Here is a 21,758-nt window from a genome sequence, read left to right as displayed (position 1 = left end):
CCCTAATTTAGAATGCATAATTACAGCAATTCCCCCCGCAACAGCTCTGCAGAACGGAACGTCAGTGGGCATCCTCCAATCCCACGACCAAGCCAGCTTCCTTTTTCATCTCGAGAGAGGATGCCAGCGAGTTAGCGGCCTTTGGAGGACAAAGGCCAGCCCTGCAGGTGTCCTGTCTGAGCTCATTCGGCACATTGCCAGTAGGGTGCTGTATAGTGCAATGCTGATGTGCAGAAAGTAGACTTTTAAGACCATAACAGTGCTGAAATAAAAGTCGATAAACTTTCAATAAACTGTAAAGAATCAGTACATAAAATAGTTGAAAACATAACAGGAGTTGCAAATATTTGGCATACAAATGCCCACTATTGAGATACTAAGAATCCAGCGGATTGCTTAGGAATACCATTAATGTAAACAGTGAAGGGTTTATTGATGAAAAATACAAGGGCATTGAAAAGAAATGGGTTTTCCTCACATTTCAGATAGACTTTAGACTCCTGCTAAAGTCTAAAGTCTATTTGAAATGTAGCTTCCCTTGGGGGACTCACGTATTCAAACTGTCTTTGTGTTGATGTGAGACTCCCTGCCAGGCACACACTGTCATGAGAGGATCAGGTATTCAAACTCTTTGTGTTGATGTGAGACTCCCTGCCAGGCACACACTGTCATGAGAGGATCAGGTATTCAAACTCTTTGTGTTGATGTGAGACTCCCTGCCAGGCACACACTGTCATGAGAGGATCAGGTATTCAAACTGTCTTTGTGTTGATGTGAGACTCCCTGCCAGGCACACACTGTCATGAGAGGATCAGGTATTCAAACTGTCTTTGTGTTGATGTGAGACTCCCTGCCAGGCACACACTGTCATGAACATGAGGGAAGGAGGAACACATTAATGCCAATATTATATCAGAAGGCTCTATTGAATTAAAAATAAGATTTGATATTAAATAGGTTTGGCAAGCAAAAAATAAAATGCTAGAGGTTAATCAAAAATGTACAAACGTATTTTAACTGAGCGGCTGATCACCGATGAAATCCGCTCTGCAGCTCTGAGCTGCTCAGAGAGAGCGGAACTGAGTGTGCCATGAAGTGGGTTGTTTCACTGCTCTGAGCAGCTCACTTACTTAGCCCACTCTGCGCATCATCCTGTACGTTCTATAAGCAACACTCGGGCTGATTAGATTGGCCCGTGCCAGTTATAGCACTGGCAACAGTATTGAAGCGCGTGTGTGGAGGTGTATTTTTCAATGTGTTCGGGCAGTCAAGAGGGGCCCACCAACATTCATTTTTGGGACCTGCGGGGGGGGGGGAGGCGGTCACCTCCCCACCTCCCACCGTCTGTCCGTAAATATTATAATACATAGCTAGAAGTAAAAACATATATCTTGAAAAAGTGTACTGCCCGGGGTTTACTTTTTGTTCAAAACTTAATGAAATATTTATTTTTTAACCTTTTTGTGTACAACCACCCCCCCCCCCCCCGAAAAGTGTACACTGCAATTATACCTCCTTTCAAACCAGTAACATATATATCTATAGATCACATTGACACACCCAAATTCCTGTATTTGATTTTTGTATTCCATTTTTATGTTGGCATGCATATTTTTTGTTAATTTCAGCTAAGGTGACCATATGGCTCGGTGTTCAGCAGGACAGTTTGGGACAGTTCGAGCTTTTCAACTTGCAACCCAATGCATTCTGGTACATTTTACCTGTCTCGGGTACCATTCTTTCCTTAGAGAAGCAGGACTACGCTTACCAGAATGCATTGGGTGGCGAGTTGAAAAGCTTGAAATGTCCTGCTGAACACTGAGCCCTATGGTCACCGTAGTTTCCGCTAACGTAATGAAAACCCAACTATATAAACCTAATGTATTATTCTTTTTACAGATTTTAAAATAAAAGTGGTGCTGAATTTATTTCAGATGCAATAATACTGAAGATAATATTCAGAAGATTAATCTGAACTAAATTATAAAAATGACATTTCAACGACAATATTGGCTCATTTAAAATGACAGAATTTGCCACTTGAATTAAGAACCCAATGAATGGAGTGGACATGCAATCATATGTTGAGAATCACAAGCTTCACTTTTTCGCATCCCCCACACAGTGATCTCACACGTCAGTTTGATTTTGCGGATGTCGATGACTGTGACGGGTCTGCGGGTTCTAATGTCAATTTTTGGGTCTGACCAGCGAAATGCGGGTCTCTTGGGTGGTCTGCATTAGGTTTGCTACTAGTTATTTTTAGGTTTTCAAATTGTACGTTTTAAAAAAAAAAAACATACCAACAATTATAGAACCCGCATTCACCTGGCAACTGATTTTCTTGTTACATCCGAGAACCAAGAAAAGGAAATGGAATCCGAACAACTTGTTTTGTTTTTTTCTTTCCCCAGGAGAATTTCCTCTCCACTTTGAAACAAATCCCTGATGTCAGCTGGGTTTATCACACGCTATGTCATGTGATCAAGAGATTATTCTGGCTAATCGCCCTCTCCCTTTTCTTCACGCCCATCTTCGCCATCTTGACGATGCACTTGCTGCCATGAGGACCCCAAAGACTGCCCTTCATCATGCCTGAGTAAAAGTCACGCCCACTTTAAACCAACCAAAATACAATCATTTGGAAATAATTCACACTTTGGTTTTAAGTTAATAAGTCTGTTTGGTGACACTTTCCATTACTGTGTATTTACATAGTAGTTACTTAGTAAATACATTTGTTCTTGCACATCATTACAATGTTATTATGCATAGTTAAAATGGACTTAATGTGTAAATCTTTTTGCACGACATAACCCTAACTCTAAAACTAATCCTAACCCTCCTAATCCTGAACCAATTGTGCTCTTACATATATTGTGCAAATGTTTTACACATTAAGTACATTGTAACTGTACATAATAACATTGTAATGATGTATAAGTACACATGTGTTTACTAAGTAACTACAGTAATGAAAGACACAATGTTAAGTGTTACTGTCTGTTTTTGGGTGTGTAACCCAATTATAACTACACTCCAGTACCACGGGAGTCCTATTCAGGGAACATATCCTGGGGGTACTGCAGTTTCTTATTTGGGTCCTGTCTGGGCACCCAGATCTTGGTTTGGAGTCTGTAAACATCTTCTATATTCTTTAGGTCAGGTAGTAGCCGGCGTGCCATGATAAACGTCAATGAGGCAACGATTGTTCTTACTCTACAGTTCCAATGAGTTTACAAACAGTAGCGGCTCAGGTTGCTAGGATACGGTCTGCCTGTCATAAGTAGTGTCATGGGATGCATGAACTCAATGACCTATCAGTTTCAGACATGTGTGACGACCACACTGTTACTGGCAGGGAGAGAGACTCAGAGCACAGAAAGCTGCAGGTTTCAAGGGCTAATATGCACGTTTAATATAAATAATAAAACAATAAATAAAACATTTAAACAAAACAGTACATATTCTTTAAATACGGTGGTTTTAGGTCGAGCACAGCACGGCCTGGACAGCACAGCACAGCTTGGACAGCACAGCACAGCACAGTCTGGACAGCACAGCACAGCTTGGACAGCACAGCACAGCACAGCTTGGATAGCACAGCACAGCACAGCACAGCTCACCTCCATCACCATCACCAACATTAATACCCACATGAACACCCAGGATTATCCTTTTTATACACCTGTGACAGGAGCCTCATTAATCATCACTTATTCCATTTACAGCTCCAGCCACATTCCCACATGTTTCTGCAGGGAGCAATTTAACCCCCTCCCTGCTACCTAATACACCCCCCCCCCATACACACACACCTTATACCCTGCCACAACAGCTTTTGTATTTCAGACACCATTAAAACATCATTTTAAAGCAGGAAGGAGGTCTTTCTGAAATGGGAAAGCAGTATGGTAGCATGGTTTAGAATTGAAAAGGAATGCATGTAAAACATCGTGAAGTTTAAACTATGATAGTGGATCTTTAATTTATCTTTGAAACAGCAGACTCCCTTTTGATCATTTTCTTGTGGCACGGTTACCCCTGGCAACTGGCACATGGTTTTGGTAACACTTTCCATTAAATGTGTCTAATTTTTACAGAGTAGTTACTTAGTAAATACATGTGCACTTATGCATCATTACAATGTTATTAGGCATAGTTTTTCCATGATAAAACCCTAAGCCTAACCCTTTTCTGATACAATTGTGTACCTACCTATATTGTGCAAAAAGATTTACACATGAAGTGCACTGTAACTATACACAACAACATTGTAATGATGTGTAAGTACATATGCATTTACTAAGTAACTACTGTTGTAAATACATAGTAATTAGAGACACAATGTGAAGCATCACTATGGTTTTCTATTTCCCTTTTTAGCTGTTTTGGTCTCAAATACCTAACCCTCCCTCTCCAAGCTCAGTCGACGATGGAAACATCTTTTTTGTTATCTAAAATCTTTTATTCAGGACACATGACATAAATAAAGACAACAGAAGTAAACATTATGATTCATTTGCTTTCCTCACTGGACCTTCTTGCACCGCCATCATATGACACTTCCTGCAAGACAGAATGAAGAACGAAACCAAACCAAACTCATATCCTCTCTTGACTCAACTATTTCAACTAGTTCCCGTTGAAGGAACGTACCCAAAACACATAGGACAATTGCTTATATATATATATAAATAAAGGATTGTTTGTAAAACTACCAGAAATTGCGTATTTTGGTCTTTGTCCTATTAATTTGTGGCTAATGTTCACTAGATTCTTGTATTTAATGTTTTCTTGAATGATCTTCTTCTTATTATTTATTTCTTAGCAGACGCCCTTATCCAGGGTGACTTACAATTGTTACAAGATACCACATTATTTTTACATACAATTACATTATTTTTTTTACATACAATTACCCATTTATACAGTTGGGTTTTTACTGGAGCAATCCAGGCAAAGAACCTTGTTCAAGGGTACAGCAGCAATATCCCCCACCTGGGTGAACCCACGACCTTCCAGTCAAGAGTCCAGAGCCCTAACCATTGGCTAAGTGCAGGGTGCCAATACTTTTTGTCTGCCACTGCCTATGGACGCATTTAATTAGTGACTACTAGTGGTAAGTGTCAGGATGATAAAAAGAAGTCCATCTCTTTATTTATTGTTCCCTATCCAACTACCTCATGCAAGAGACTACAAACGAAGGACTGTTTTGGATAATAGAAGATTAGTCACAGGTATCCTTTATAGACCTACCTGCATGAAAACCTCTGGGTGTGAGAATTTCAATTTTCGGTCAGTAATTGATATAGAAGCAATAGGCACTTGTCTGAAAACGTTTGACCACTTTCTGCTTTAAATCAGACATCTTAAACAACTTTTAAAAAGTCTCCTGCATTTTACCATTTGTGGCTCTGTGTTCCTTTTCTCTGACTACTTTAAATGAATTGCATGTGTGGCCTATTAAAGTCAATTAAATCAGGCACTCACTAACTTGCCTATTTTTACAATTTCCCAAGCTTTTCAGTTCCAGTGGTTTGATTTCACATGCACAACGAATCCAAACCACAGAAGCATTTGCACACAACTGTATCTCTAGAAGACGCGCCGTGAACGCCCAGAGAGTACTGGAGTTATTCCATGAATCGGGAGCGCTGCATAACATATGCGCCCCCGTGCAAGTAGAACATATGGAAAAAAAAAATGTTTAAACCAAAATAAAACACCTGAATCTTCCTTTGATCACTGAACCTTGCTGTGTAATTTGAAACAGATTCGCTTGGTCATTCTATCCACTGGTTTTGAATCTATGCAAGATCCCCAAATTGTATCTATATATGAAAAAGTTATGCTTGATCTTTTAACATTTGCTGTGTAATAATCTTTTTTTACAGAGTATATTTTCAGGCACACAATGCATACTGGAGTAGCAGTGTGGAGTAGTGGTTAGGGCTTTGAACTCTTGACCAGAGGGTCGTGGGTTCAATCCCAGGTGGGGGACGCTGCTGCTGTACCCTTGACCAAGGTACTTTACCTTGATTGCTCCAGTAAAAACTCAACTGTATAAATGGGTAATTGTATGTAAAAATAATGTGTTATCTTGTAACAATTGTAAGTCGCCCTGGATAAGGGCGTCTGCTAAGAAATAAATAATAATAATACTTCATACTTTTCCCATATCAAATCAAGTTGTACCTCTCTGAGTTGGCTGTAGGTGGCGCTGTAGTTCCAAGGATATTTGTTCACTCCCCTCCAGATCAGGAACAGTGTGTACACAGAGGCGACGAGACACTGGAGTGTGAAGAAGACAGCCGTGCCTTTTGCAACATACACACCGATCTTCTGCAGGGTAAACCAAACATGTGCAGTAAGAAGGGCTGAAATGTTTAAATAATAATAACACCAGTTTTGTGTTGCTTTTTTGCTTTACTTTTGGGTAGATTTATGCCACTATCCCTCCAAGACGCTAACCTTGCTGTCCTAGTGTGACAGTTATATCATTCACCTGTTCCCATGTCAATAACTTGGGCTCTATCGCCATCTGCAGTCCATATGTGATCATTGCACACAGCCCGAGCAGCAGACTGAACATATTGAGCACCATGAGAGCTGTGACCTGCAGAGAGAATGAGAGGCCAGGGTTAGATTAGAGATGTAATGCAAAACTGTAAGGCTTGCAGACAATGACACAGCATTGGAGTGGGCTGGCAACAATTATCAGAACACTGTTTGGTCCATCAGTGTTCGTCCGGTTCCAAGCAGCTGATTGATCTCAGAACTTTGTCAAGTCGGGTCTTAAAGGATCCCAGTGATTGTGCCTCAACAACACGACTAGGGAGCCCATTCCATCCCCTCAGCCCTCTCTGTGTGAAGAAGTGTCTCCTTCCCTCTGTCCTAACCCTATCTCCAATTAATTTCCAGCTGTGTCCTCCGGTCTTGGTTTCTGTACCGCACTTAGTGTTTCGTTTTTTTGTTTGTTTGTTGTTGTTTTAACTACAAATGTTTTAACGTGTAAAGCAAATGGACACTTAAAATAAGGCACATGTTTCTGACAAATGAACCATACTGTACTGTATTTAACATTTTTAGACGGTTCATTCGTTGCGTTTTTGCTCAAGAGATTTTTGTTGGGTTGCTTTTGGTTTTGCGGCCTACCCAGAAAGGCACCAGAGCCCTTTTATATGCCCAAGTCCTGATATATAGACAGACAGAGGACGCTTACTTTGGCTTTCTTTGGTCTTCTCTGCACTTCGACAGCAAGGCTCCCGGACACCAAATACTGCAACAAAAAAACACCCACAAGTAGTATTAAAGTCTTACAGAAACATCCTGCAGAGTTTACAAGAATAATATCATGTTACCGTTGCTGTGTTCTCTGTATCCCAGCGTTATATTTTTAAACAGACTCTTGAATTTTTAATCAACTCCCTAGTTGATTATAAAATATTATAACAATCAGGAATATGTTAACAACAGACAAAGGTACATTAATTTGTTTCTTGTAAACACTGGGGGGGTTCTGTAACACTTTAAATATAGCGCCTTACCTGTAATTTATCTTTTCATTGATAACATCCTGACGACTTTTTACACTTATAACTTTAAAGTCTGTTTCAAAGCTGTTTTCAAAATGGCCGCTCTAGTGCCCTGGGGTTTGAGATCTGTCCTATAATGCACTAGAGCAGACATTTTGAAAAGAGCTTTGAAACAGGCTTTAAACTTATAAGTGTGAAAAATTGTCAGGATGTTAACAATGAAAAGATAAACAGGTAGAACATGCTGCAGTGTCAAAACTGAACCCCAGCTTCCCTCGTTGTGTGGTTTTGTGTCGCAAACTTAACGTTACCCTAGCATTTTTTTTTTTTTTTTTGCAATGAATGTGTACATAAAACATATTTAACACAAATACATACAGATATGCTATATATTGATGGTATACTAGTATAACTGAGAAAAACAATGTGGAGTAGTGGTTAGGGCTCTGGACTCTTGACCGGTGGGTCGTGGGTTCAATCCCAGGTGGGGGACACTACTGCTGTACCCTTGAGCAAGGTACTTTACCTAGATTGCTCCAGTAAAAACCCAACTGTATAAATGGGGAATTGTATGTAAAAATAATGTGATATCTTGTAACAATTGTAAGTCACCCTGGATAAGGGCGTCTGCTAAGAAATAAATAATAATAATGTATACAAAAGCATGAACAAAATAGACAATATTTGTGGGGGTATTTATTATTATTATTATTATTATTATTTCTCCATAACATGTCACATGAGCATACAAAAAAAAAAAAAAATCACAAATAATGTCATATTTACAGAAATGGCAGCCCACATGGGGGTTGTCATGGAAACCGCACATCCAAAATCCATGCAGATAAAGCACAGAGTTGTAGGAATAATGGTGACAGCACTGAAGATCTGAATGACCTGCCAGAGAGAGAAAGAAGCGTCACAGACCTACACAATATGACTTTCCATGAAGCGTCTCTAATTACTGTGTATTTACAGAGTAGTTACTTAGTAAATACATGTGCACTTACACATAATGACAATGTTATTATGCATAGTTACAATGTACTTCATGTGTAAATCGTTTTGTGCATTATAACCCTAACCCTTTTCTGATGCAATTGCGTACTTTACATATAAGAACATAAGAAAGTTTACAAACGAGAGGAGGCCATTCAGCCCATCTTGCTCGTTTGGTTGTTAGTAGCTTATTGATCCCAGAATCTCATCAAGCAGCTTCTTGAAGGATCCCAGGGTGTCAGCTTCAACAACATTACTGGGGAGTTGGTTCCAGACCCTCACAATTCTCTGTGTAAAAAAGTGCCTCCTATTTTCTGTTCTGAACGCCCCTTTATCTAATCTCAATTTGTGGCCCTGGTCCTTGTTTCTTTTTTCATGCAAAACAATTTACACATGAAGTACATTGAAACTATACATAATACCATTGTAATTATATGTAAATATGCATGTATTTACTGAGTAACTGCTATAAATCTTTTTGCACGGTATATGTAAGTACACAATTGTATCAGAGAAGTCAAGGTTAGGGATAGAGTTAGGGTTAGGGTTATATCATGCAAAAAATGACACATTGAGTACACTGTAACTACACATACTAACATTGTATTTATGTGTAAGTGCACGTGTATTTACTGAGTAACTACTATGTAAATACACAGTAAGTAGAGACACTTCAAGGAAAGTGTTACCAATTGTCATATCCCGAGTGCTGACCGGTGTTCTCACTACATTTCTGTCTCTCCCTGTTTATAAGTGGATTACCCACAACCCCCTATCACAGTCACGCTTACAGGTTTCCATGCATTTCAAGAACGGCTTATTACATTGCGATTAAACACCTAATGGCCATTTCTTATCTTATACTACTTCAACATACTGTCGATATATGTGGCATGGTCATCAATTTATAACTGTTGTCTGTTCTGTTGTTGCTTTGTGAACATTTTGTACAGTCGGATGAGTGCAGTATGTGGCTCCCCTTACCCCAGTCACGAGAAGCCTTGTGTTGACAACTGTACCAAACCATCGGGTGATCCTGGCTTCCCTCGCCTCCGTGGCGATGGATTCTGTGTCCACTTCCCGTGTGTCTGGACTCTCCATGACCCCAACCTTATGTAAACCCTCCTGGAAACCGTGGAAGTTCATATGTACGATAGGGAGCCTGAAAGAAACAGTGAATATACTGTGCTGTAGTTTCCGCTCGAAAAGAAAAAGGGAAAGCACACATGCAGTGTTCAAAGCCAGCTATTTCCCTGTCGCGAGACTGTCGCAGTACGATAACGCAGCATGCAATCCTGTTTTTTTCTGACCACCATTGAATCAGCTGCACGTCATAACTCCTGCCACCAGGTGGCAAAAGAGAGCCGGAAATGCATTAAACAAAACAGCAGGGAGCGCTGTGGAGTTAAAGGCGAAGCTTTACAGAGAACGGTGCATTTTGTCATAGCGCAGCTAAACTGGTTTGGAGATGCTCTCTGACTTTGGTTCACGCTCGTTCAAACAGGAAGTGTTATAGTTACTGTACAAAAATCAATACACAGGTGTGCAAATGTGGCGCTGTGGTGCTAGATTCTAGCGCCCACAACATTAAATCCTGGTGCCAGCAGATTAAAAAATATATATTTTATTCCTTAGCAACCATAGATGATGATAGTTTCTCATTGGGTCCGCACTAGTCACATGACCCACCCACACTCATCCACACACACAGGAGAGACGGTGCTTGTGTGAGAGTAATAGCAAACACGTCACAGCGCACTTTTACACAGTTATCAATTACATCCATTGTTCAGCAAGTCAAAAAGGTATGTGGGCAATAGTAGACTTAACAGGTAACAATACATTGTAAAATAATGTTTAGTGTTCTTTTTACCGCGGAAGTTAAGCTTTGCTAGTTTATAAACACATTTTGTTGATTAAAAAATACTCCTGCTTTGATTGGATGCATAAAATCATTGATTTATGTTCAAAATCAGCGATTGCAGGTAATGTAAATCTAATCAATTAGTGTAGCTGAATTCATGAGCTACTGTTTCGCTAACAAGTCAATCGTTTTGGCTACGCAGATCTGCCGTCTAAGTTTGTTAAGAATTTCCTTTGTGCAAAATATAAAGCAGGTAACCATGGTTATAAATACAGGTGTGATTAGATATGGGGCATGGTGACAGGGAGCCCTCTACCTGGTTCCTGCGCAAGTGTGTGCAGCTGAGAAAAACTGATTGGGCAGCAAACTGATTGGGCAGTGAGGCTCACCAGCGCTGAGCGGACCACGAGGTCTGGATTGGCTGGGGGGGACGTGCCCGGGGATACTGCGTGGAGTTAAGCGTCTGCGCCACAGTTCAAGGCGATTGCAAGGCCGTTGCTACACAGACGGGCGCCAAGTTGAAGCGTGTGTGTGCGCCTACATCAAGGAGAAGAGCGTCCGCTCTGCAGGAACTACCCATCAACAGCAAGACGCTGCCTGTGAAGGCGATTGGCCGGCCAGGACCGTCGGAACGGCCTGGAGTCGCTGGGAGGCGGGACTTTGGAAGAAACAGAAGTAGGTCAGCTTAGGGGATGTGGATCCCAAACAGTGCGAGAGGGTTACGTGGAGTAGCAGTTTCCTGGAGCGGGACGTTCCTGTTAGTGGGACTAGCGCTCGGCATTTTGTGTGGCAAACTTTTTTTTTTTTAGCTTTGTTTTGTTTTCGTTAGTAATTGCTGGTACCCTAGCGTTAGCGCTTGTGTTGTAAATAAATCTGCGTCGTGTCAACACCAATGCTCTGTGTCTGTCTCAGTATTATTCAGTGATGACCCACACATGTAACACATCACCCTGTTAAAGGTACATTGTTAAAAATACTATTTTGATAATTTATCACCAGCAGACTTTCAAAACAGTACTAATTTGATATAGCAGGCTGTATAAATACTTACAAGTATAAACACCTCACAAAGGAATTCGACCCATCAGCACGTCTCAGTTCCTAATAACAAACTGATTCCACAGCAGCATCAGAGAAGGACTTGACAACCATTGCAATACCCCCCACCACTCAGTGTGTGAAAGAATATCACCTACTGTACTTTCTGTCTCCCCTCAATTTCATACTTTGTCCTGTGGTCCAGGTTTCTGTTCTATTTTTCACAGTATAGAAATTACACAAGAGCACTGACAAAGAGGCGTTTATAAACAGATTAAAACAAAAGCTTTGAAAACTATGATCAGTCAGAAGTATAAAACTACAAACCACAGTCAGAACCCCGAACACTGCCCTAGGGACCCAGGAAATGAAGGCTTAAAACACATACAGACACTCACCTGCAACCTTTTCCAGGGTTCACTGAAAAAAATAAGTTTCTACTCTGAAACAAACACCACAGCACAGATTTCAGAAGCAACACAGGGCCAAAGTTCAACCTCCAAATAGTTAGTGATGTAATATTTCCTGATAGCCACTGAAAAGCTTTTTGCTTTCAGCCATATAAAGATTTAGCTGGCATGCGGAAGACAATTCACCTTTACACCCTTCAATAAAGGTGTGCTGAGCAAGGCTTTAAATTCAGTGAGGCTTATTTACTCAATTCTTATGACTTAATAAATGTATTCCTTGCACAAGTAATCGATTGACCTATGTTCCCCAAATCTGCTTGAGGGAAATGAAACCAGTTTGGTCCCAATTTAAATGTCATTTTTAGAAATTATTTGCAGAATTTATTATTTTTTGTTGTAGCACACAGACAAAGGCACAGGCAGGTATCAATAATGGTATCAGGTGGGTAATAACACAGACTGGTGTAAAATAAAAAAAAAATACAGCTATAAAATAAATAATAATTAGGGCTTCTGATTTAACTGATAAACACCACCGACACCAAAAAAATGTAATCCGCGTATATCCAATAAACACTGGAAATGGTTTCTCAGTTGTTACAAGATATCACATTATTTTTACAATTACAATTGTTACAAGATATCACATTATTTTTACATACAATTACCCATTTATACAGTTGGGTTTTTACTGGAGCAATCTAGGTAAAGTACCTTGCTCAAGGGTACAGCAGCAGTGTCCCCCCCACCTGGGATTGAACCCACGACCCTCCGGTCAAGAGTCCAGAGCCCTAACCACTACTCCACACTGCTGCCCTGCTGCTATTGGAGTCTTCACAGACAGGGAGGATTGTACAAGCCTGCAAGATTTATAACGAGATTACAATTAGAAACAGAGGACTGTTCTTGCTCGCGGGACTTAAAGCTATATTGCAGTTTGAGAGGGAGGACTTACACGCCCGAAAAAAAAGCCTAAACACACAAAAAACCCCACAAGAATATGCCCGGGACCATAAGGGTTTCGTTGTGGAAGACAGCAAAGGAAAGAAGGTACAAGTACTGTCGAGTTACTGTAAATATTGAGACAGAATAAAACAGCCCAAAGTTTTGGAAAGAAAGCGAAAACAATACTTTCATACAGTATAGAAAAAAACAAATTTGGGGGTATCTGTATAAAACTCGAAACTAGCTATAAATAAACACAGAAAAATTAAATTAATAAACTCCTAAATGCAATGCTTTTTTTTTTCAGCAGAACTAGAGCTGTGAACATGGCAGAGGTAAGCAAATTAATTTTAAAACCTCAGCAACTAAACCTTTAAGAATAAAAAGTTCCACTAAACAATGATGAGGGGGAGGAGTTTTTTTTTTTTTTTTTTTAATCGTTAGCAACACAATGGAAAGTTGAACAGAGCAATAATGACCAGGTATTCCTCTCAAGGATGCAAATAACACATTACATTTATCAATATAATTAATATGTAAGTCCTCATGACCTACATCCACAGCATGTACAATACATCATAATAAATGCTTAAGCTTCAGATTCAGGCAAGCAGTTTCTATGACATAGCCTTCAATAGCCTATCAGGTTTCAGAATTGTGATAAAGCATATCACCGCAAGCTACATCCAAAGTATGTGGAGTAAATTATGAATGAATGAATGCCCATAACAAGTTTCAGCACAACTGAATGAGGCTGTGTGGTTAAAGAAAAGGGGCTTGTAACCAGGAGGTCCCCGGTTCAAATCCCACCTCAGCCACTGACTCACTGTGTAACCCTGAGCAAGTCACTTAACCTCCTTGTGCTCCGTCTTTCGGGTGAGACGTAGTTGTAAGTGACTCTGCAGCTGATGCATAGTTCACACACCCTAGTCTCTGTAAGTCGCCTTGGATAAAGGCGTCTGCTAAATAAACAAATAATAATAATAATAATAATAATAATAATAATAATAATGAGCGATCCTCAGATATACTGTAGTTAAAACCAACATTATTATTATTATTATTATTTATTTCTTAGCAGACGCCCTTATCCAGGGCGACTTACACGTATCTCTGTCACTGGGGAGACGTGTAAATAGAAACGTTACTGAAGCTAAAGAGATAGCAAGATGAATTTTAAACCACTCTTAATAAAACATATTAATACATTTGCATAACAATTGTCATTATATTGTAAGTGTACACAGTACACTACCAATACAATGTAGTACCTAATAAAAACGAAAAGCCCAAAGATGGTCAGCAATCAAAATGGACACATTTTTACAGCAAGGATAAACTTTCAAAAAAATTAATTCTGCTGTTTTAAAGCGATCAAAGCCATGGTTACGTTTTACATTGTTCAGGTTATTACAAACCCTTGTGGTTTCTAGTCTCTCTGTTGGATTGCATCATGTGACGACAGGGGACACAATGATAAGGTCTCTATTGTCCACTGTACAGAAGAAAGGATATAGTTGGTCGGTGAAGGTGTCAATGAAAGTGTAGATGAGAGATACTGTCTCTGGATTGTAGAAGGAGATCTGCCCATGCTTGTAATCCACATACACCCTCATCTTATTGGGTTTCAGACATAGTGGGATGAGGGTCTCAGGGCTAGAAAGAGCCTTGAACTGATTTCCATACCACAGCACCAAAGTCCAGTAACCACTCTGTGGGTTTATGCTGAACCACCTCTTTCTCTGGGCAGACTGTGTGGTGACTCCTAATCTCCACAGACTATTCCCATTCAGTTCCACATCCCAGTAATGTCTCCCTGAGGTGAACCCCTCCTTGCCCAGAACACAGGCCCGGGTATCAAACCCACGTGTATTTTTGGGGCGATCAGATTCTTCCCATCGGACTTGTTTTCCATCTTCAGACAGAATGAGTTGGGAGGACGCAGTACGGGAGTCCAGAGTGACATCAGCTATGGACAAGAGGTACAAACTATCAAGAAAATATAGGAATGAGCAAAGAGACAAAAGAATACATTTTTTTTGGTATCATAAATAGAACTGGTCCAAAGACTAGTGCAACAGCTAATTCAGAATTAATGAGTTTTAATAATGTAATAATTAAACAACAGCCTAGTGGGTAAATGTGCAAAACTGCAGCATTATTTTTAAAACAGGAGGAGGCCATCCACTATATATACTATTAATTTACCTTTAATTGGTGTAATAAAACCATCTAAATACAGTTAGAAGCATTATAATGTGAGTGAACAGAGCAACCTGTTTGGCTTAGGATGTTCTGAGGGTTTAGAAATATAAATATTTACTTGTCTTGGAGCTTCTGTAAACTGAAAGAAAAAAAAAAAGAAACAAAACAAAGTTAGTCAGCAGAATTTGTTGGCGGCGGTTATGAAGTCAGTCAGCTACATTGCTTTGTGGGAAAACAGTAAACCAAAACAATAAGGCAAATGTGCCATGGTGCTATTTATCATAACAAAATATTAAATGTATAAAATGAAACTGTTTTTTTAATAAGACGGGTAATTTGATGTATTGTTATATATTATTTATTATTATTATTTATTTATTAGCAGACACCCTTATCCAGGGCAACTTACAATTGTTCTCACATTATTTTTTTACATACAATTACCCATTTATACAGTTGGGTTTTTACTGGAGTGTCCCCCACCTGGGACTGAACCCACGACCCTCCAGTCAAGAGTCCAGAGCCCTAACTTCTACTCCACACTGCTCCCCTATATATAACAACGGAACATTTTAGAGATGTGAATGCATTGAATATCACAAGACTGTTGAAACTGTCCTGCATACATTAAGGTAAATGCGATACAGTAATTTATTTGAAGTCATTTATCTGAAGCAGTTGAACCTCCCGCTGATGGATGACCTGCCAAGGACCCCTCACAGCGATTCATCAGTTGTCTATTGGTACTCTTTGACTACAGAAATAAGCGATACTCACAGTGAACAATCACACCTATGATGACAGGTATTAGAAACTGAACTGCAAAGGCCAGGGAACAGCTTCTGATGGAAGATGCTTTCTCATGAAATATCTTCCGAGAGACTGGCGCTGAAAATAAAGACATGAAATTTACATTTGATCAGAACATGTCTTATGTACAAACGTTCCTGATATTATAAACCTCACAAAGATAACAGCAACCCCTCGCTGCTAAACATTGCACTACACCACTGCTAAGCGTTATATTTTTTTTACATTGATTTCATTTGCACCGACATTTATGTCTGACTATAATTGTCAAAGTGATTCACTTGTGTACATCGTTTCATGAAGTTAATCACTGACAGCATCTCCTCTCATTTCCCCCCCCCCCCCCCCCCCATTTTAAAAAGCATAGCTAAATTCCTAATTAGTCTTGCTTGTTTAGGACTGGTAAAAGTCATCTGTCAATCAAATTTGGTAGACACGGCAACCAATAAAAACTGTAAATAATGAGAGGCGAAACCAATGACTGAACAGGAATTCACGCCCTCACAAAATAAACAGATATAATACATCTGCTTTTATTTAGTATGGTAGGTGGTGAATTCTTTTATATACGCTGTAATGGAGTGTTTGTGTATTCCTGAATCCATAGGGCACTTGGACCATGGGTTTCCCCGAGAGAGGTTGTTGCCCACAGTTCCATGGAGTCATGGGATACATTTTAGCTTCACTGTGGGTGGAGTTGATGGCAGGCTACTAGATTGGCAGGGTAAAAGACACGTTAAAAGAAATTGATTTTGAACTGCTGTTCAGATTTCCCATGCTTCAGCCTCTGAATTAAAATCACGTTTAATTTTTCCCACCGTGAAAAGAACCAAAAGAAAACTGTGTTTCTGTATAAAGATAAACTCTTTGAAAAGACTGAGATGTTAAAGGGCCTATAGACTGTCAGCACTAAGCTTAGGCTTAGCAACTGAAGACAATAGGTTTCACACTCACCCATCTTAGATCTCCTCACTGTCTCTCCCTTCCACGATCGCTCAAGATTTCCTTTAAGCGCTGAGAAAGTTTCCCTCACATTCTCTAAAGAGAAGTCTATCTGAACACTGGGCAAGGCAGCAGCATTAGGAAGGACACACAGAGACTTCAAATTCTACAAGAGAGGCAGAGAAGTTACAGGAAGCAAAACATCATCCATGCCAGCAACATTCCTACTGAAACTGTGAAAACAAAATGAAAATTGGACTAGCATGACCTAAATGCACTTTATCAATTGGGGAGTCCACATCCCCCAGTGATATGCAATAGTGTGCAAATGTATCAGAACACCTTAAGATGTGTCATTTATAACCTTTTCTGACAGACAGAATGATTCTTGGTGATAAATCTCCCTCCCGACCTGTGAGGGCGCTGTGTAAAGGGAACAGAGTGCCCTGAACTGGATGGCCAGACAATTAATTCCCAGGGTTAGGAGGAAGTCAGACATCTAGAAAGGCGGTGGAGCTAGGATACACTAAATCATCGACCCGGAAGCAAAGTGATGTGGCAGCTGCGGACTGGAGGAGCTGTTGCGCTCGTTAACCAAGGAGTCATGTGTGACGGTGCAAAAGGGGATGTAGCGAAGTGATCTGTTCCTTTGTATGGTTAAAAGCTGAACCGGAAGGAGAACGTGTATTGTAATTGTGAGTGTTTTGTTTGTTTTGTCGTGTCTAAGGAATCACTTTGTTTGTTGCTATTAGACGGCTGAACACGATCCGGAGCTGTCGCCAAAGGCCTGCACTAAACCCGGACATCACTGCACTAATTGTTCACGAATAAACTGTAGTTGCACCACGAGCGCTATAGCACTCACTGTGGACTTGTGTTTGTGTTTTGTGTTACCTGTGGGTGTTTAAGATCGGGACTATTATTTCGAGACCAACCCGTGAATTAAATCACAGCAATACACACCTCTGTATTGCCTGTTCTCATTATTATTATTTACTGTCTTTGCATCATCAGACAACTGGAATACAATTAAAATATCATTGCACCTGGATTATTGCTGTCTGTCTGTTTATTGATCACCGCTGCATTCCTGCACCTGCACATTGTTAACCACTTTGCCACACCTTTATATACCCACCTGCATGAAAACCTCTGGATGTGAGAATTCCAATTTTCAGTCATTAATCAGTGATGTAGCCACTCATGTTAGACCACTTTGTTCTTCAATTAGGCATCTTAAACAACTTCTAAAAAGCCTCATGCATTTTACCATGTGTGGATGTGTTCCTTTTTTCTGACTATTTTAAACCAATTGCATGTGTGGCCTATTGAAGTCATCAGTTAAATTAGACAATCACTAACTTCCCTTTTTTGACAATTACCCAAGGTTTTCAGTTCCAGTGGTGCGATTTCATATGCACAACAAATCATAACTACAGAAGCAATGGAGGTGTTGTAATAAATGTGCTCGCTGCTGTGTCTATCCTGGTTAAATAAACACATTGAAGACATTGGCAAAACGTTTGTCACTGAATTTTAAGTTTCTTTTAGTAGTTTATAGTTACAGGTGATTGAATTTACAGCTGCAAATAACATTGAAAGTTTGGTCCATTTTTTAAATACCTCTACAAGGTGATGCAAAACGTTTGGCCGTAGCTGTTGGCTTTATAGCGAGCCAGTCCACAACAGAAGGTTACCTGTAGAAAACGGATGTGATTATCAGTCTTTGAAAGCTGTTCCAGTTCTTCGTTTCTCCTGCTTAGCTCACAGAGTTCCTTCTCCAGTTGTTTCTTGAGGCCCTCAATCTGATTCAGTGCCGCTTCCTGGTCCTTTGTCAACTGCTCGATAAGCTCAGACTGGATTCCCTCAATAGAGCGAATCAGTTTGGTAATAATCTCCTTGCTTTCCACAGCCTCTCTGAGTGCCGAGCTCTGATTGAGAGAGGACACAAACACAGATGTACATATCCACATAGAGGGGTGAGGGGATGGAATGCCTAGTCATGTTGTTGAGGCACAATCACTGGGATCCTTTAAGACCCGACTTGACAAAGTTTTGAGTAGCTACTAAGAACTCAATAAGAACCGAGGGGCTGAACCCCGCCAGTCTGCCCAGCATTACAACTTGACCTATGCATTAAGGTTTCAGATCTATGGCACATTGGGAGGACGCTATAAAATGATGAGGACTTTTGACCAGACAGTCCTTACTTCAAGCAGCTCCCCTGTCTGTGTCAGCTCCAGCATCTTCTCCAGTCTCTCTTGAGTTCTCTTTTGGATTTCTCTCTGCGTCTCCACCTGCAGACACTGTGTCGAAAGACAACACTTATAGGAACACCATAACATAATACAGCACAGTGAAAGCATGGTAAAGCATAGGTCAGAGGCGTGGTACCCTTATAACATTTTTTCCATAGTAAAAGCCCAGTAAAGTGTAATAAAGCATAGTGAAAGCATGGCAAAGCATAGGTCAGCATTGTAAAGCCCAGAGAGGTGTTGTAAAGCATACTAAAAAAAAATTTAAAAAAATAAAGTAATGGTAAACTAACCCTTATCAAAGTTTCCCATAGTGAAAGTAAAGCAAAGTGTAATAAAGCATATTTAAAGCATGGTAAAGCATATAATAATAATAATAATAATAATAATAATAATAATAATAATTTTTATATAGCGCCTTTCATAGTGGACCACCATCACAAATCACTCTACAACATACGAGTCTAAGGTGTGTCAACTATGCATCAGCTGCAGAGTCACTTACAACAACGTCTCATCTGAAAGACGGAGCACAAGGAGGTGAAGCGACTTGCTCAGGGTCACACAGTGAGTCAGTGGCTGAGCTGGGATTTGAACTGGGGACCTTCAGGTTATAAGACCGTTTCTTTAACCACTGGACCACTCAGCCTCCTGTATGTCAGCATTGTATTTTTGTATTTTTTTACAATGACATCTTCAGTATAAACAGCTATGATCTACAACTGAGCTGAAACAAAAACAAACAGCCATGTTCTACAGCAAATGTAACCGGGCAGAGGCTGGGAGCAATCCAGCAACCCTGCACGCTGCAAGCGAGCACCTTAACCACTATGCAAAAGAGCATAATACAAGCATCTAAAATGTGCATGGCCTCCACACACAACACTCATATAAATGGTTCTGCACAATTCACTTACCATGAAGGAGCTACATTTGCAGATTATGGTCCAGAAAAAAAAACATAACTCTTCTGTAGTTTTGCCTAGATCTTTATTGTCAATCTTACCTCTTGTTTAGCTCGTTCACTCTCCACAGTAACAATTTCATGACCTCTGTGTTCTTGACCCGCACAGCAATAGCAGACAGCCTGCTGGTCAGTTCTGCAATACATTTCCAGGAGTCTTTGGTGCACGTTGCAAATTTGCCCTTCAAAGTCTTCAACTGGATTCACGAGTGTGTGCCTCTTAAAAGCATGTCCTTCATAATGAGGCCTGATGTGCTTCTCACAGTACGACGCCAGGCAGACCAGGCAGGATTTGATAGCCGTTAGCTTTCTCACAATGCAGACGTCACACAGCACATCTCCAGGCTGGGCAGCACAGTCTACAGAGCTGCTCACTCTGTCCTTTCTGAACTGCTCCGTAATTTCGGCTAAGGTTCTGTTAATGCTGAGATCTGGTCTTCCGTGAAACACTTTCTCACAAAGCGGGCATTTAGAGATGTCCCACAAATCCCAGTAGTTTTGGATACAACTCATGCAGAAGCTGTGCCCACATGGAGCAGAGACTGGCTTGGTGAATATATCCAGGCATATTGAACAAGTAAACTGGTCTTCATGGAGATTGCTGGCCATGATGAAACGCTGGGAGCAGCTGAAAAATAAAATGACAAGGGTGGGTAACTTGGGCAACTTTCCATCTCAAAAGAGATTATTCTGGTCAGTCCAAAGTTCTATGTCCTTAAAGCTGAGGGAACACTAAGCCTCTTTGTGGCTTGGAACTTGGTTTCAGGAGACTAGACTGAACGGCACACCAGGGGAGACTTGGGGTTTGATTCAGCAAACCTCAAACTAGGTCTCCCGGTCTCCTGGAACCAGGTTTCAAGCTGCTGTTCCTGAAAAAGTGGCTTTGTGTTCCCTTAATTTAACAAAAGATGAATTATTTGCATCTTATATCATTGTTTGGTAGTATAAAAACCGCCAGACGTGGCAGGTTTCTAAATGCAGTGCAAAGGTTTCACAGGGAACAGTATTACACGGCAATGGGTACATTTCACATAAATTGCATTTTAATAAATTGTTACTTTCTTACCTTGGACTTTCTTTTCTCCCTAAGCAGATTACAACAACAACAACTCACAATTGTATAGTCTAATACAGGATTTAATTTAACAGAAATTAAAAACGAGATACAAAATGTGGTTTTAATTAAAAAAAAAAAAACTAGTCTGTAGAAATAGAACAATTAAAAGAGTCTAATATATATATATATATATATATATATATATATATATATATATATATATATATATATAAAATTGAAATTTTACGTTTTGGAATACCACAGAAAATGCATTACAACAATCAATTCTAGATGAGGCAAAGGCATGCGTTCGTCTTTCAGTATCAGGTACCTATATAATAGGTCTAAGTTTAGCTCTCAAATGACAGCATTATACTTTAGTAACTTTCCTAATACGAGTCTTGAATGATATCAAACAGAAATGTTGTATTAACAAGGCCACACATGTTGTGCAGGACTGGCCCCACGTTAAATGAAAAACAGAACTCACTTGTGTCTTCAAATTTCCCATAGTAACACCTCCCACTTAAACAAACAATATGCTGCATTCTTACCTGAAACAATCATAAAATAGCGTATAAGAAATGCAATTTATTGACCTGTGCTTATCTGGCTCCAGATCCCCTGATACGACGTTCCAAGTTTCCAAAACTTCCGGTGACAGTCGCCAGATTCCTGACTGAAAAATAGCGACCTCGTTCTTTAATCAAGCCCAAAAGAAGCGCACCCCC

At 40.1% G+C, this 21,758-nt stretch overlaps 2 protein-coding genes across 6 annotated transcripts; both read right to left on the bottom strand.

The window, feature by feature from the left end:
• Window positions 1-3,393: 3,393 nt before the first annotated feature.
• On the bottom strand, window positions 3,394-11,919 carry si:dkey-30c15.13 (uncharacterized protein LOC558731 homolog). 2 transcript variants are annotated; one of them, XM_033996968.3, is made up of 7 exons: window positions 11,838-11,919; window positions 9,522-9,699; window positions 8,325-8,435; window positions 7,226-7,282; window positions 6,509-6,619; window positions 6,199-6,345; window positions 3,394-4,569 (listed from the first exon to the last, which is right to left on the bottom strand). In XM_033996968.3, exons 2-7 carry the CDS (start codon window positions 9,681-9,683, stop codon window positions 4,519-4,521), a joined length of 639 nt encoding a protein of 212 aa, XP_033852859.3. In that variant the 5' UTR covers window positions 9,684-9,699; window positions 11,838-11,919; the 3' UTR covers window positions 3,394-4,518. The 2 variants fall into 2 exon arrangements, with proteins under 2 accessions (XP_033852859.3, XP_058872886.1); XM_059016903.1 differs by lacking the exon at window positions 11,838-11,919 and adding an exon at window positions 11,453-11,688.
• A 288-nt stretch (window positions 11,920-12,207) lies between these two features.
• On the bottom strand, window positions 12,208-21,758 carry LOC117397997 (E3 ubiquitin-protein ligase TRIM47-like). Of its 4 annotated transcripts, none has more exons than XM_059016900.1 (8): window positions 21,627-21,758; window positions 20,013-20,598; window positions 18,962-19,057; window positions 18,449-18,682; window positions 16,764-16,917; window positions 15,777-15,887; window positions 15,118-15,138; window positions 12,208-14,763 (listed from the first exon to the last, which is right to left on the bottom strand). In XM_059016900.1, the coding sequence occupies exons 2-8, from the start codon at window positions 20,577-20,579 to the stop codon at window positions 14,246-14,248; spliced, it is 1,701 nt and encodes a 566-aa protein (XP_058872883.1). In that variant the 5' UTR covers window positions 20,580-20,598; window positions 21,627-21,758; the 3' UTR covers window positions 12,208-14,245. The 4 variants fall into 4 exon arrangements, with proteins under 4 accessions (XP_058872883.1, XP_058872884.1, XP_058872882.1 ...); XM_059016901.1 differs by having other exon boundaries at window positions 21,518-21,754; XM_059016899.1 differs by having other exon boundaries at window positions 21,582-21,754.

The sequence above is a fragment of the Acipenser ruthenus genome, chromosome 54 (assembly GCF_902713425.1).
Source record: "Acipenser ruthenus chromosome 54, fAciRut3.2 maternal haplotype, whole genome shotgun sequence".
Lineage (NCBI taxonomy): Eukaryota > Metazoa > Chordata > Actinopteri > Acipenseriformes > Acipenseridae > Acipenser > Acipenser ruthenus.
The sequence above is the reverse complement of the archived record's forward strand: the minus strand, read 5'-3'. Positions and strand labels throughout refer to the sequence as shown.